This window comes from Phallusia mammillata, chromosome 7, assembly GCF_965637545.1.
Source record: "Phallusia mammillata chromosome 7, kaPhaMamm4.hap1.1, whole genome shotgun sequence".
In the NCBI taxonomy this organism is placed as follows: domain Eukaryota; kingdom Metazoa; phylum Chordata; class Ascidiacea; order Phlebobranchia; family Ascidiidae; genus Phallusia; species Phallusia mammillata.
The window spans coordinates 14,347,489-14,364,218 of NC_137258.1; the positions used below are offsets into that span (position 1 = coordinate 14,347,489).

At 35.0% G+C, this 16,730-nt stretch overlaps 1 protein-coding gene and 1 long non-coding RNA gene across 10 annotated transcripts in view; one reads left to right on the forward strand and one right to left on the reverse strand.

The window, feature by feature from the left end:
- Positions 1-1,091: 1,091 nt before the first annotated feature.
- On the forward strand, positions 1,092-14,380 carry LOC145239307 (uncharacterized). Of its 4 annotated transcripts, none has more exons than XR_013862276.1 (7): positions 1,092-1,777; positions 2,060-2,094; positions 2,855-3,038; positions 5,848-6,267; positions 6,640-6,787; positions 6,852-6,941; positions 10,063-14,380. It is a non-coding gene; the product is annotated as an uncharacterized LOC145239307 (long non-coding RNA). The 4 variants fall into 4 exon arrangements; XR_013862277.1 differs by having other exon boundaries at positions 6,640-6,768; XR_013862275.1 differs by having other exon boundaries at positions 6,640-6,941.
- The window catches only part of LOC145239300 (protein furry homolog-like), a 165,299-nt gene continuing 153,825 nt past the window's right edge, over positions 5,257-16,730 (reverse strand). For all 6 annotated transcript variants that reach the window (XM_080102607.1, XM_080102608.1, XM_080102605.1 and 3 more), the window contains 9 exons: positions 16,533-16,605; positions 16,411-16,464; positions 10,441-10,615; positions 10,057-10,167; positions 7,593-7,700; positions 7,221-7,325; positions 6,298-6,503; positions 6,124-6,224; positions 5,257-6,007 (listed from right to left, as the gene is read on the reverse strand). In XM_080102607.1, the coding sequence (XP_079958733.1) occupies positions 5,895-6,007; positions 6,124-6,224; positions 6,298-6,503; positions 7,221-7,325; positions 7,593-7,700; positions 10,057-10,167; positions 10,441-10,615; positions 16,411-16,464; positions 16,533-16,605 (1,046 nt within the window). In that variant the 3' untranslated portion in view covers positions 5,257-5,894. The remainder of the gene's footprint in view (positions 6,008-6,123; positions 6,225-6,297; positions 6,504-7,220; positions 7,326-7,592; positions 7,701-10,056; positions 10,168-10,440; positions 10,616-16,410; positions 16,465-16,532; positions 16,606-16,730) is intronic.

Here is a 16,730-nt window from a genome sequence, read left to right on the forward strand (position 1 = left end):
ACTTGACATGATTAATAGAGTTAGAACTATGCTTAGTTGATACGTTATTGCTTCAGTTGCTTTCATATTTGACAGTTCATTTCTCAGAAAGGTTACTTTTGAAAAATGCTATGCGCAGTTACTTTTTCAGAAGGTTAAAAGTTGCGTGTTCGTTAAATCACGTCGGGGTCACCAATTTGCAGCGGGTGCTGAGCTGACTCCGGTTAATAACTGAGCATAGCACAGACTTAAGTATCTACTTCACGAGTTTTATTACAAGCAACACAACAAACAGACGAACACAGATAACTTACTTTTACAAGTTCAACGTAACATCAAGTTGACGAGCGATTCGTACATTAAGCGAATAATGGCAGAATATAATATTCGCAGAATTTTAACGGTTGAAAGATAGAATTTAGAACTAGCATCCGAATTAGAATTAGAATTAGAATTGGAATTAGAATGAATCTCAATGTTTGTGGGAAATTTCCCTTGTGACGAATTTCTTTCCCCTTGAGTTTTGTTATCTGTTGTTCAATCAAGATCGCTATCGAATTTTTTGAGTATAAATACCGGACCACAAACATTAAAATTCATTCCAATTCTGATTCTAGTTCTAACCGTTAAAATTCTGGTCAAAGCGCGAATACTATATTCTGTCTTTATTCGCCAACGTATGCGTCGATCGTGAACTTCATGTCCGCTGAAATCGTAAGTTATCTGTGTTCGTCTGTTTGTTATGTTGCTTGCAATAAAACTCGTGAAGTAGATACTTAAGTTTGGTCTATAGCAGTTATTAAACCAGGAGTCAGTTTTGCATTCGCTGCAAAAGTGGTTCGCCCTCTCGTGATTATAACGAATACGCAACTTTAAACCTTCTGGAAAAATAACTGCGCATAGTCTATTCTAGAGTTAATTAGAACCATTATATTTTAACTTATTTTTGCAATATCTGGCATGTTGTCCAGTCACAGCATGGCCGCTTTTAGTTCGCTAGATGACGTTCTGCAATACGCAGGTTCATGCATTGTAGTAAGCTCACCGTTCCAGTGTTCGGCGACGTTTGCGCAATCGCCTGCGCGACCTTTTACGACAACCGTGATCGATTGGTCGCATTGTTCTTTTCAAACAGGTTCAAGTCATTTGTCGCAACCAGCTGTTGTTTCCAGCACGCCTCGCTGTTCAACCATTTCAACGCCAGAATCGTCTAAAGATGTGAAACGCGTAGTACGGGTAACAAATAAGATTATGTTGCCTCCAGTGTGGCAAGAATCGATCAAGTTATGGTTGGAAATTGTTGACAATATGTTTGAAAGCAATGGCATAACGTCTGTTGTTGACAGGTTTAACTTACTAAAAGCGTCTTTGAATCAAGCACAGGTACAGAGAATGGGTTACCACATCTACGCGAAGGCTGGCATCCATTCTTACGATAAGAAAGGAGTTGCTGAAGGTGTACGACAACAAAACGATTATTGACGAGGAACGTGAGTTGCCCAAGGAGATCGCTGTTGACGACATTACAACTGGCGCGTTTTTAAATCGCGTGAAGATATTGTTGAGTAACCACGGAAAGGTCGGTAAAGACAAAAAGAAATTTTTAACAAAGTATTTTGAAGCTCGATTATCGTCGCATACTTCGATTCATTCAGTACCGCCCTGCCGTGGTAGCTCTGTTTTACATTTCAGAGAAGAGGTTGTTTTACACCAGACCGACTATCAGAGAAGCTTCGACAAACACAATGGAGTTGACCCATGCAACTTATGGTTTCCACGGGCGAAATTTCGACAAAAGGTAAGAGTACCAAATTGTTTGCACTAATGCCATACGCCGATTTTGACAAACCAATGGATCTGACGTTAAACCAGACATGAAAATTTATCGGACATGGCAATGCACCTTTGATGTTATATGTCGTAATATTGAGGACAGACTATAAAAATGATTTTAGATTTGTTTATTGTCCACCGTCCCAAAACGATAATACACTTTTGATTGTTTAACTAATCAACGTGTCGAATGGAAATAAAGCAGAAGTTTAAAAACGGTAAACAGGCGATACTTTATGTTTTAAAGGGGCCCCAATGGACCATCATCATTTCGCCGAAATGGTAAGTGCGAAAATTGTTAATAAGCGTTACGCATCACTGCGTACAGTTTCCAATAAAAACAATTCATTTCTCTTTTTTTAAACCATAAAGCGTGGTCAAGGTACGTACAAATCGACATTTTGAGGTTAGGGAGAAAATGTTTCAGCTTGTAAAGTCACATTTCTTGTTTCAAACAGTATTTGCCAACGAAATGACTTTAACCGATACTTGTTTACATAGGTCGCCCATATACAAATGTATACATCGCTAATCCAATGTTACGAAACACATAAAAGGATCGTAACATTGGATTAGCGATGTATACATTTGTATATGGGCGACCTACGTAAACAAGTATCGGTTAAAGTCATTTCGTTGACAAATACTGTTTGAGACCAGAAATGTGACTCTATGAGGTGAAACTTCTTTCTCTAACGTACATCTGTGCCAATTTATAGAAAAATATTAGGCTCGGAATGTCTTTTTGTTTGATCGTAACATTGGACTATGTACTGTGTATGCATTTGTATATAGGCGACTGATGTAAACGAGTATCGGTTGAGATTAGCAAGCCTGACCCGTTAGTTCTTGATTTAGTAGTTCTACTTCTATTCTATGGTTCTACCCTTCTAATATAGCCTATTCCCATGTACGCTTTCAGACCAGGTTGTGCAAAGACTATGGTTGGGTTTGCTTTTATTTTATAACCAAGAATGATGGCTTATTTTTTTCCATGTAGGAAAAATAATTTTCCAAGCAAATCAAATATTTTTTCCATCAGTATTGTCAAGTCGTTCTGCCACGCGACATCCAAGGATGGCAGTGCGGTACGTAGCCTATTGACGTGACCGTACCACGTTACGAAGAGTGTACCGTACCACAAGTCAAAAATCGAAACGTGCAGTACCTCAAGTACTTTTGGATGATTTTTACTGCGTACCGAACTTTTGGATGATTTTTACTGCGTAAGTACAACAGACAATCGTTTGACCTCATATATTTATGTCTTCCTGTCTGAGTAAAACTTAGAAACGATGTGTTACTGTATTATTCACAGATAAATGTTTAAACTTTAAACAGCTAAGTAGTTGCAGGGGCGGCTCGTGCTAGGGTGCTGCGGAGCTGCAGCACCCCCTAGATATTTTTACTTAATACACCTACCATAATATTACAAATAACTTTCATTATTTTTATTCCTTAGCAATATATAATAAGCATAATTTCCGCCCTAATCACCTTTTTTTTTCATTAAAAATTTTTTTTTGGGAAACACTAATGTATATCTATGCTGGAACTGCAGCTCCAGTTTTCTGACGTTTTGCGGTTCTGCGCATGCGCACTTTGAAAAGCTACATGCTGGGCGAAATAGGAGCCAGGGTGCTGCGGCTCGCGCAGCTCCACCAATCACGTAGCGTGTGACCTGGCACCCGGAAGTAGTTGTCTGTTCCGCGTTTATTGTGTGCCAAAGCAAATCACGTGTACCATCAGGTTCGACAATGAGTACAGTACGACAGTTATTCTTTTTTAATCATTTTTACAGTTTTTGATTGAAAGGTTAATCATGGCTTTTCAAGATTCTAATTCGGTGACTGTAAGTGAGCTTCAGCAACTTAAGATTTCGCAGTTATCAAGTGCTGAAAAGGTAAGTATAAAGAAAAAAGGGCGTCCAACGCCTGATATTCAACTTTGTCAGCCAGGAATGAGCCACAACAAGAAATGTATACGCAGTTTTAATTCTGAATGGTATCAAAAGAAAAAATGGCTTTGTGGTTGTGAAGTTAAAAATGTACTGTTCTGTTTTCCATGTTTGCTGTTTGGAGGTGATGAAAAATGCTGGACAAAAGATGGTTTTACAAATGTAGCCAAAATAGATGAGAAAGCAGAAAAACATGAAAAGTCAAAAAAGCATGTGGACAATGATGTTTCACTTTCACTTTTGGGAACTGTAAATATTAAGGAAAAACTTAGTGAGGCGTATATAGACTTTCAATTATTGAACACAACAAAAAAGTGGAAAAAAATCGTGAAATTTTGTCCAAAATAATAGACTGCATTTTGTTCTGTGGAAACTTTGAAACTACCTTACGTGGACATGATGAAAAAGATGAGTATTGATATAATGGACATGTACTGTTTGTCTAAACAGTAGCTGCTAAGTTGCTTCACAGGAAGTGTTTCTTAAGAATGAACATTCTACAGACAAGATAGTATAGTGACCACCAAGCACATCCTATTGTTGACAAAGAAAAGCTAAGTACTGAAATGAAAATGTTTCTGTAGATCTGATGTTCATGATTACTTTGAAAATAATCTAGATGATGTTTTGACAAGTGAAATTACTAGGATGAAAAATCCTTTTTGCTGTTTCCATGAGTCCTTCAAAGGCAAAACAGTTTGGATGCAAACCTTTGTTAGGAACACCATTATTTCCAAAAGACTTGCACTTGCAGTGCTAGTACTACTAAATAGAAAAACAGTTTCTCAGTTGTCATTTGGAATCAAGGAAGAAGCTATCAATTATCATGCCCAAACTATAACTTTATGATTCATTTTGGTTGTAAACAGGAAGCACAAGGTTTAATAATATGGTTTAAATTTAAGTGAGAGTGTTGTAAATTTTAAAGCTTGAAGGAGTTTTGCACTTAAAAAAAGCAATCATAAGCTATTTGCCAGCAAATAAAGCAGCAATTATAGCAGTTAAAAATCTGAAAGACAAATAATAGCCTGTACACAAAAATTCAAAAAAAAGATGTTAAAATAAACAAGTTCTGACACAAATGTAAAGTGGTTGTTAAATTTGTCAGTTATGATACCAATAAACAGCTGTACGGCTAGTTTTTTTTGTGACAATTATAATCTGTGAAGTGTCATATAATATGTTGAAAACGCTGACTGTGACCATAAGGTTACTTAAATGAAACATGGCCATTTTTTTAAATGTTGTCGAACTGAAATACTTCGACCTTTTTCGAATCATTACTTTTTTTTCTATATTGTTGTTGTGTTTTACCGTATTTACAACCGCTTAGTTTCGAGTCTGTGTCACGTGTGTTTTTCTTCCACATTATTACTGCATGTTATGGTGTTTATCCGTCGCTGTGCAAGTAAACAAAATACACAAATGATATCGTCTGGTGTTTACACTCGTGTACATTATTGCGCAACAAAAATTACGTCACAATGGAGTTTCTAATTAAGATTTGTATTACTTGTTTTTCTACACAAAACAATGGCTAGAAAACTATAAATGTAGGTTTTCTATATATTGCCAACTTATATATGTTCAATAAAGGCTTAAATTTTGAGCAGCACCCCCACCAATTTTAGGCACGAGCCGCCACTGAGTAGTTGTCAATCAGAATAACATAAAACATCATGTAAACATAATAATTCAACAACTTTGTTGGAAGTTAAAAAATTTCATGCCCAGGGAACAAAAATAAATCAGGGGAGTCTGGGGATTGTTCAAACGATTTTTTGAAATCTTGTAATTTTTTTTTGAACTGCGTTGCATATCTATAAATTCAAGTTTGCTGTAAAGGGCAACCTTTCGCTGAAAAAAGGTGGAGTTTAAGCAGATTCGAAAGTACCAAAAAAGTCCATACAAAAAAATAACGCCACACACTTTATCTGGAGTAGGCATGTGCTCAACTATACAGCATGGGAAACAAAACATATGTTTTCAAATTTTATGAAAAATATTGCATATTATTACCACAGTACAACTTCACATGAATTCTGGGCAGTACCTACAATCATACTTTTTATTGTCAGGAAACATTTTTGTAACACACCGAATGTTGCTGAACTGGCATTGTGGATTATGGCTTCACCCCCAGAAGCTGCAAGGAATGCTGTATTTGACAGTTTACTTCCATAAGTTTCACACTAATACTAGGAGTACAATCTTTTGTTCCAAGTATGACTTGATATTCTGTAACACATTTGAACTTTTGCCCATACAAGAGTTATGGAATTGTTTACGGAGGTAAACACTGATGTGACAAATGAAGACTAAAAATAAATAATCAACTGCACAGGACTTATTACCTTCTTTGCAAGTGGTATTTACATGGTTCCAAAAGTACAAACTCATAAGAAAAGATGAGGCAAAGTCAGTTTCAAGGCCAAATTGAAAAGGCCATTTGTTTCTAACAAAAAAGCAACAACAACATTTGGACTAATCAAAAAGTGGTAAGTAATTTAAAAAGGAACAAATTCCACCTGTATACTGCTAAAAAATGAATTGCATGTTCAAAATCTTTTTTACACATCAAATCCACCAAATGTTGAACAGCCCCATTTGCACTGTCCACTGAATAGGTGTTATTCCCACTGTTTTGGATAAGGGTAGATACACTTCCTCTTCTTGATTCAAAGCATACCAAATCACGATATAGCGAGTTCAATAAACTTCCATGGGCTTTGTCCTATTAGGGAGTGCGGCTTAAAACATATTGCTATAGCATGTACACAGTAGGCCATGTTAAAACAGTTATATTGTAATATTTCAGAATGAGTTCCACTCCTATATATAACAATGTTTATTTTAACCTTTTTTTGCAGGCAGCAACTATTGGCTCTCAACACATGGAAAGTTTATAATTATGCATTTTTTGAGATAAGCAGGAAAGGTTTGGTACTGTGATGTCAAACACAGCCATATTTATGACAACTGCTACTCAATCTTGCTATGTGAGAAACAAAATCGTTGGTGGGGTCACTTGGGCTGTGTGTTTCAGTAACTGCATACATTTTGTTTTTCATTTAAATCAAAGGTTGCCAGGCCTACTAGTGGCAAAGGCTGGAAAAATATAGCCTGTAGTGGGATTTTAACAGAAACTGCAATGAACTCCACAGGATTCCTGGTAAGTGAATCGTATACACTGCGCTACTGAATCATATACATTGTTGGCTATTGAGTATGAAGTGCCCACAGACAAATTCAAGTGAATCTCTGTTGCCTTGAATGAGTTTCATAACAACCTTATTTCAACAGGAGAATTGTAAATTATCAACTCTGTTGACAAGTTGTATTGTCAATACAAAATTCGAAATTAGGACAAATCGCTTGGCAAATTACAATCCCGATTAACTGGTTTAGTCTGTTTTTCTATTGTTGTGTAATGTGGCTAACAGAAAGTTACCTGAATTTTTGGTGAAGAGACCAAGTCAACTAACTTGTTAAAAAGTTGAAATAGCACTAACAGTTCAAAGTGCAATTTGTACAATTGTTGACAAAGCTCCAATTGCTGTAAAATATCAAATAAGTTGGGTTTTTACCTTGCCAATGTTTTCTGCACCATTTTTAATATGATTTCACAGATACAAAATTTTATAATAATGTTGGTGTCAATCTCTTTATTTGGTAGTTACCATGTGAGATGTTATATGGACAGTTGGGTTGTTTATTTTGAAACATCTAATAAGTTTTAATACCTTTTTGCAAAATAATAAATGTCTGTGTAGTTGGGATGGAAACAAAACTGTACTTATTACATTATTTCATTTTACAATACCTTTTGTTCCATTTCATGCTTTAGCATGGAAGTTTCACAACTGATGGTAACAACATCAATTGTATCCACAACATCCTGTTTCCTTACTTGAAAAAATTTCACATGTTCCTAAGTATTTTAATAATAAAAAAAATCATTACCTAAAGTGTAAAAGATAATAATTAAGCAATGTGTACCAAATCTGAAAGCAAAAACAAATGGGTCCCCACACACATGTTAATGCGCATTAGTTATGGTAAAAAGGTTTTCAAATTCTTTTTTTAAATTTTAATTTTTAGATTCTTTTTTAGGAGGACAAAATCAGTTAAATACATCAACCCAAACTTAGTAAGAATTTGTCCATATCCTGTTAACATTATATTGTCATATATTTATGAACATAATAAAAATAAACAAAAAAAATCTCCAATCGGAGAATTTATTCTCTAGATTTATCTGTGCAAGGCCAGTTTTGAAACAGTTAAAACTGTACCAGAAAACCTGAACAATATTACAGAAACTGGCAAATTGGAAAGACATTTTTCAGCAAAGGCATTGATAACAAATCGTTCTTCAGTAGCCTATTGCGGTGTAGTCGGCTAACGACCAATTCATGCTCTTTTAAAATGGTTTTCAATAGCACGTAGTCCTTAGTGATTAACAATAATGTTTCTCCCAATTTATATTTAACTTACACATTGTTTCTGGAGTATATGTGTAAAAATTAAATATAAACTATGTTGTGACATACTAGAAAGGTGGCTTTCTGATATACTTCCATAATATATATTTTATATCCTATTTACCAATTTACTATAGGCCTACACATAATTTGATCTACACATATGATTGTTTTTACAAGCAAAAACGAATGGGTCCCCACATGCGTGTTTGTGCGTATTTGCGGTAAACAAATGTTATGGTTAGATTTCCAGAGGAATTTTTTTTAGAAAGCATTAAGCCAACTTTAAAAGTTTTTTCCGTATTCTTTTTGCATCATTATTTTCATATCATTAAAAAAAAACAGCAATATAGAACGGGAAAAATACTTTCTATTAATCTCTTCCTTTGAACTTTATATTTTCGTTTTAAGGTCAGTTTTTGAACACAAATTTTCCTAGAAAGCCTTAACAGTTGTATTACAGACACTATAAATTAAAAAGCCATTTGCTACAAAGGTATACAAAACAATTTGTGTTTTACTTAACTCTGTTTCGTAAACAAATTCCATTGACCTGTAGTGACATCTAACAGTGCAGACGCAGAAATGCCGTTTGACCTTTTGACGACATTTTCAGTAGCATGTAGTCCTTAATGTTCAACAATACCGTTTTGCGTAATTTATGCACGATTGACATGGTTACCGTGTACATTAGATTGTTGTTGTTTTGAATTCAAAATCAACAAGTGGATACCCATTTCAAAAACGTTTCGCGCAATGCACTGTCACGGCGTAATAATTACAACCAAACCTTTACTTAAACATGGCGCGAAACAACAATGAGGTTTTTCGCAATTTCACTGTTTTATTTCCATCATTGTGTTAATGTATGTTACCAGCTGATCGCCACAGGATGCGTATAGCGCCGATTCGACATAAAACGCAAAAACGTTAATTTATGTGTAACCCACTGTTAAACATCTCAGCACATTAGGGCTTGTTTTTTGGCATAAAACTATAACCGAAGTTAAAAATTCTTTAGAATACCTTACATTGCACCAACCAACAAAGCACGAAACTCCTAGATGCTGTACTTAAATCTGGATAGCCGCTTGTTTTAAAAAAAAACGTTTTGGGGGCCTGTGGGTGAACTGCTGGATAGTTCGGGGTCAAACTTCAGGAGGATCAAATTTGGATCAATAGCTAACATCTTTGTACATTTGAATAAAAGCACTCTTTCTCGACCAAATGCTTTTAATAAACCAGCGTTAGGGTCATTAGGGTTAAACTTCAGGAGGATCAAATTGAGATTAATAACTAACAGATGTCCAAATTCGAACAAATTTAAAGCACTCTTTCTTGACCAAACGCGTATAACAAACCAGCGTTAGTCAGAAAAAAATACGGACAAAAACAATATGTGTCCCCTTAAGGGAAGGGGACCATAATTAGAACTAGAAAGGTGGCTGTTCTGAAATTACACACAAATCCATTTTTTAGCGATTTGTTAAATAGTGCATTTAGGAAAATCCCCCAAACTCAAAAAATTGTCGCAGTGGTTTTGGACAAGAATAACACTGTAAAACATTATACTGATGTAAAAAGAACCTGGACAAAAAGTCTTGAGGTTTGGCTTAGTTTTTATGCTATGAGTAAGATTAATAGGACCATTCCCTTAACTAACGGTAGGTTACAGTTTTAAGGTTACTAAGTGGACATGTCCAAAATTTTGTTAATTTACCCACCCATGGCCAAACAGAACAGTATCCATAATTACTTACATGTTTACTGAAAACTCTAAAATTAATCTCTATTTTTTCCTACTTGCAGATCCCGGAAGCCAAGTGATAGCTCAGCCTTAAATGTATCAATGGTGTTTGATGTTGAAAGACAAAGTGGACAGGCCAGTTGCTCCGGTAATTCATCGAGCATGGAATGTTTATCAATAGGAAAAGCCACATAACTGATACCTTTTTTCCATATTTGATCCCAAACATACATATTTGTCACTTGAACCTTATATATAATTGCAGAAATTTTATTATAAGCATGCAATAATATGCCATCTTTAGGTGTATATCACTGCAGGACACACACACTAAAAATATTCAACGAACAGTGTAATTTTAGTGTCCTAAAAATGGTAATAAATTGTGTAGGGCCAATTCAGCAAATGTAGTTGTTAGTTATACCAATGTAAAAAAGGATATTAAAGTGACTTGAAATCCCAGCAAGCTTTGATCCCAAAACAGAGCATCCCTGTTTACTTATGTTTGTAAAAGACAAACACAGTTGGTGGTACATTGATTGAAAAGACAAAAATAGCTCCAAATAGGTTTTTCCTTGTCCATCTAATTCCATAAGGTATATTAATCGATTCCATCTGAGAATGACAACAAATGATCTAATCATAAAAATATTTCATCATAACTTTACTCCATTTTTCAAATTTAACGCAGGGTTTCTATTTTTAGATTTTAGAAAGCATTAACCAAAACCTAAAACTTCTTGCAGGTGCAGTAGCTAAGCTCATGACCATTTTTAATTTTGATGAGGTTTTTCAACATAATTTAGGTGTAAATCAATGAGTTTATTTTATGTCAAAATAATAAGGTGTGGAAGTGCCAGTTCACAAATTTGCTTTAGGTCAAACTACAAAATTGGCTTTTTTATACATTTGCAATTTAAAAAAGACACATTCTATTTCATGGATATCCACACTTGCAGCAACTAAACATTTCATTTATCATTATCTAGCATTTAAAAACAACAGTTAATTGTTTCTACAAGCAAAAACAAATGGGTCCCCAAAAATGTGTGTCTGAAAATTTATAACATTACACACTGGTAATAAGAACAGAATTGTCAACCTTTTTTACTGAAAATGCACAGTTCTATTGTTGTTGGAAAACCGACCACCACAAAAACTACTGCATATAGCAGCAAAGGAGTAAGACCAACATTGTAATAGAACTAACTAAAAATGTCATAGCTTAGTTTAAAACAGCATTGGCAGCATGCGTAAAGAAAAACCTAATGAACTTTGTAACTTATTAATCATGACTTCCTTTTTTGGAATATTAAACTTTTGACACATTTTCAGTGCTGCTGAGGTAAAATCACTGGATCAATCAGGACACATTTAAAAACAAACAAACAAGGAACATTATATCCTAAAAAGAATAAATTGAAGAAAAAGGTTAAAAATGCTTTAAAACACTCCACACTCCACCAACAGATAGGTCAGGCACTTCAGATATTATTTTCCATGTTTTGGGCGCCTGTGGGTGAACCACAGGCTATGTAGGGTCAATTCAAAATAGTAATATAGTTAACAGCAGTAACGTTTCACAGTGTGCGGTAGTTAAACCAAAATAACTAGAAAAGTGGCTTTCTGATATACTTCCATTTTATATATTCTATACGATATTTACCAATTTACTATACTACACACAATTTTATCTACATATATGATTGTTTTTGCAAACAAAAACAAATGGGTCCCCACGTGCATGTTTATGCGGATTTACGGTAAACAATTGTTGCGGTCAAATTGTTTTTAGATTTTTAAGGACAAAGTTTTCACAAAGCATTAAAAATTGTTGCGGTCAAATTGTTTTTAGATTTTTAAGGACAAAGTTTTCACAAAGCATTAACTTAAACTTAAAAGTTTTTGTCCGTATTCTTTTTGCATCATTATTGTCATATAATTACAAAAATCAGTGAAAAAATAGCGGGGAAAATACTTTCAATTTAATCTCTTGCTTCGACCTTGATATTGTCATTCAAGTTCAGTTTTTAAACAAAAATTTTTCTAGAAAGCCTTAAGTGTTATATTAGACACTACATAAAAAAAGTCGTTTGCTACAAAGGTATACATAACACCTTGTTTTTCACTTAAATTTGTTTCGCATACATGATTTAATTACTTATTCTTGAATTGATTTGTCAAAAATAAAGAAGATACGTTATGACGAAAAATTCTTAACTGTGTTGTAATGCCTACAAGTTGGCCTTTGGTGACCCATTATGCGACGGCCAAGCTGACAACAAGAATTTAAAGACCATTTATCGCGGCTTTCGAAAAAGTTAAGTTTATTTTTTCATATTTATGTTGATCAACAACGTTTTGCCTGACATAAACGAAACCGAAGTATGTTTATCGAGTTTAAATTACGTCTTAGGTGTAAAACCTTCGCCAAAACTTCAAGTGTGCATGATAACTCAATAAAACGACACAGCATTGCTGCACAAAAAAACAGCTGATTTCTAATCACCCAAACAACTGTCTCGTAAAATGTCTGTCTGGACATCAAGCTGAGCACTGCCGCCTTAATCGTAAACCAGTGAATTCCTCCCTTGGGACTTATATCTGACTGATAGCGTATACATATTATGGGTTGTAAAGGTAACTGGCAAAATTGTAAATACTAAACGAATACCCTGCTTAAACAATTGTTAAAATTTTAAATATTTCTGCACCATAGGGCTTGTATTACTGGCCTAAAACTAAAAACGATAATTTCGGGGTTGAAAGGGTGAATCCAATAAAAAGTTACAAAATTCTTTAGTATACATTGCACCAAACAACAAAGCATGAAATTCCTAGATCTTGCACTTTAGTAAGTTTAGCCGTTTTTAAAAAAAATACGTTTTGGGAGCTTGTGGGTAAACCCTTGGGTTATTCGGGGTCAAACTTCAGGAGGATCAAATATAGATAAATAACTAACAACTGTGTAAATTTAAATAAATTTGAAACACTCTTTCTTGACCAAACGTATGTCACAAACCAGCACTAGACAGAAAAAAGAAATACGGACAAAAACAATATGTGTCAGGGAACCCTTAGGACTTCTGAGTGACAGTGTACACATATCATGGGCTGCAAAGGTAACCATTTGGCTGATTAAGGCAAAATTTTACATACTAAATGAGCAACCTACAAGAAACAACTGAAATTTCAGCACATTAGGGCCTGTATTTCTCGCCTAAAATTAAAACTAAATATTTCGGAAGGGGTGAAAAATGGTTGAATCCATTAAAAAGTTACAAAATTCTTAGAATACCTTACATTGCACCAACCAACAAAGCATGAAACTCCTAGATAATGTATTTTGGTCAGTACAGCCATTACAAAGATTTAATGTTTTTGGGGGCCTGTTGGTGAACCGCTGGGTTATTCGGGGAAACTTAAACAGTACCAAATTCGGATTAATAACCAACATCTGTCCAAATTTGAAGCACTCTTTCTTGACCAAACAACCGTTACAAACCAGCGTTAGACAGAAAAAAGAAAAAACTAGAATGGTGGCTTAGCACATTTTGTTGTTGCATTTACACTATAACCTATTTTAAAACATTAATATATTTCCTATGCTTATTTTGTATTGGGTCCCATATTAGCCATCGTCTTTTATAACCTTAGTCATTTCTGCAGGCAAAAACTCATGGGTCCCCACACATGCAAAGTTGAAAATAATGCAATTCAAGAGATAACCATGAGAAAGTCGGGTGTTGTAAGGTAAAACACAGTGATCAGCACTGGGCTTAAATAATAATACTTTTTAGAATAGAAACTATAAACTTAGATTCACCCCAGATATTGTTTGAAGTATGTCCTATTTAACGTTTTAAAAAACTGACCCATTTTAGGGGGCTAGTAGGGTAACTAATTGGGTTCGACACACAAACTAAAAAATATATAAAAACCACAATGACTCAATCAATAGTAATGCAAAATTTCAACACAATCCGCCAATGTTTAAAATTTCGACCATTAGAGGTGTTTTAAGCAACAACTGTTAATGTTTCTGATGTCATAGGGCTGTTAACAAGCCCCTAACTGCCATGGCGCAAAAACGTCCACCAAGCAACCCACCAACGAGCAACATACAACTGGTTGCCCTTGTAACACTATTGAGCAACAGAAGTCTTTCGTTTGTGGTGCCGAGTAACATACAAATACGTTTTACACTTTAGGGGCTTGTGGGGTAAATGTTAGGACTACAGGGTTGAACACAACAATCGACACCTATAAATGGCATACTATACAAGAAATCCAAATTTCAGCCAATTCTGACACTGTTTAAAAACTCACCCATTTTAGGGGGCTAGCGGGGTAAATACTGGGGTTATCAACAAAAACAAAGTGGGATGCACATCTACATAACTATATCTACCATCTGTGTAAATTTCAGCCAAATCCATCAAACATTTGATGGAAAAACGAGTAGGACAAACTTTGGGAAGAAAAAACAACAAAAAAACAAAACATTTTGAGTAAAATCAATATGTGTCCCCTTCATGGAAGGGGGCCTATGATGAATCAGGGCATCGGAATCTTTGCCACTGTTAATCGATTTTACTTTGTTGTAAAGACTGAGTACCATTTGACATTGAATAAAAAAAATGGATGGCTTAGCACAAATTGCCCATGCATATACACCAGTGGTTCTCAAACTTTTTTTTATTGCGACGCCTCTGCAAAAGTTTTTTAGACTTGCGACGCACCAGCAAATAAAAGTTCATGAGGAAACTTATTATTAAAGTTGTGTTTATTGTTACAACAACAAAAAGCTTTTTGTGACGCCCTTGGAAAATTGAAACGACACTTAAGGGCATCACGAGAACTACTGATATACACTATTTAAAAACATTCAAAGAAACTCATGTGTCCCCACACATGCAAAGTTGTAAATAATGTATTTCAAGAGATAACTATGACAAAGTTTGTTGTTGTTGTAAGGTAAAACACAGTGGTTGGTACTGTGCATAAATAAATATGCTACATGTACAAACTACTCAAATTTCATTTCATTCATAAATTTTTGAAAGTTTTTCTCTGTGAAAAAAGGCTAAAACAACAATCAGCTCCTATTAATGGCAAATTGCACACGACTGTAGGGAGCTAGTGGGGTAAATGACAGGGCTACAGCAGGGGTGGCCAACATGTGGCATGCATGCCAAAAGTGGCATGCAGATTATTTGAAAATGGCAAGCTTTTGCACATTCATATGGTAAACATTAGGATTTGTCACGCAATTACATTTGATTCCATTGATTCTTCTTGGTCTTTATTCTAACTTCAGTAAAGATTATTATCAGTAGTAAAGTTACACAACCCACTAATTAAATTGTTTGTTTTTTGACAAAACTTAAGCCCCTTGCAAACTATTTGTATCTAGTGTTGCATAAACAGAATGAAAGGTTTCTGGAGTATCATCAACAAGTTTACTCGCATTTCACGACACATTCTTTTTTCTAACCATTTATTACGGTTCTACATATTAGCCAAATATTCGGATTGAGCCCGTACGTTTAAGAAAATTGGCACGGCGATGTGTTCGAGTTGGACACCCCTGGGCTACAGGGTTGAACACAACAATCAACACCTATAAATGGCACACTCTACAAGCATTCCAAATTTCATATAATTCAGACATTGTTTACAAAATTGACCCATTTTTAAAGGGCTAGTGGAGTAAATGATGGGGCCACAGGGTAAAACACAACATTCTACAGCTATGAATGGTACATTGTACAAGTTGTCCAAATTTCATTTTATTCATATATTGTTTAAAAAATTGACCCATTTTGAGGAGCTAGTGGGGTAAATGTTGGGGCCACAGGGTTGAACACAACTATAAATGGCACACTCTATAAGCTGTCCAAATTCCATCCAATTCAGACATTGTTTAAAAAATTAACCATTTTTAGGGGGCTAGATGGGTAAATATTGGGACTACAGTGTTAAAAACAACAATTGACACCTATAAATGACAAATTCTACAAGCTGTCCAAATTTCATTTCATTCCAAAACCGTTTTAAAAACTCACCCATTGTTTGGGGTGAGGGGGGGGGTTCTAAACCCAAAAGTATGAACTATGAAACCACAATGACCCAATCTATTACACAACAGAAATCTTTCGTTTGTGGTGCGCAGCAACATACAAAAACGTTTGACACTATAGGGTCTAGCGGGGTAAATACTGGGGTTATCGAGTTAAACAAAGTAGATGGGACATCTGCATAACTGCATCCACCAACTGTGAAAGTTTCATCCAAATCTACCCAAGATTTCATGCCAAAAGTGCATGGACAAACTTTGGCAGAAAAAAAAAGAAAAAAACTGTTGAAATCAAGATGCATCCCCTTCAGGGAAGGGGACCCATAATTACCTAAGATTTTGAAGATCTTTGTAATCATCATTCATTTGACCATTCGAAAAAACTCTTTAAAATATGAATAGATTTTGTTAAAAGGAGGACAATGCAAACAGAAACAAAAGGTCAGTTTTTACTTAGAATACAGTGGTGAGTCAGGATGAACTTTATGTTTGGTTGGGCTTTCTTTATGGGCTTTGTGCGATGAACCTGCAGGGAAATATTCATGTTAAAAAAAGGAATCCAGAACTTATTGTTCTTACTATATTATTTTTTTCAGTATTAAACAACATTGTCTAAAAAATTGCCACTTCCTAAAAATAAATTTATGGGGT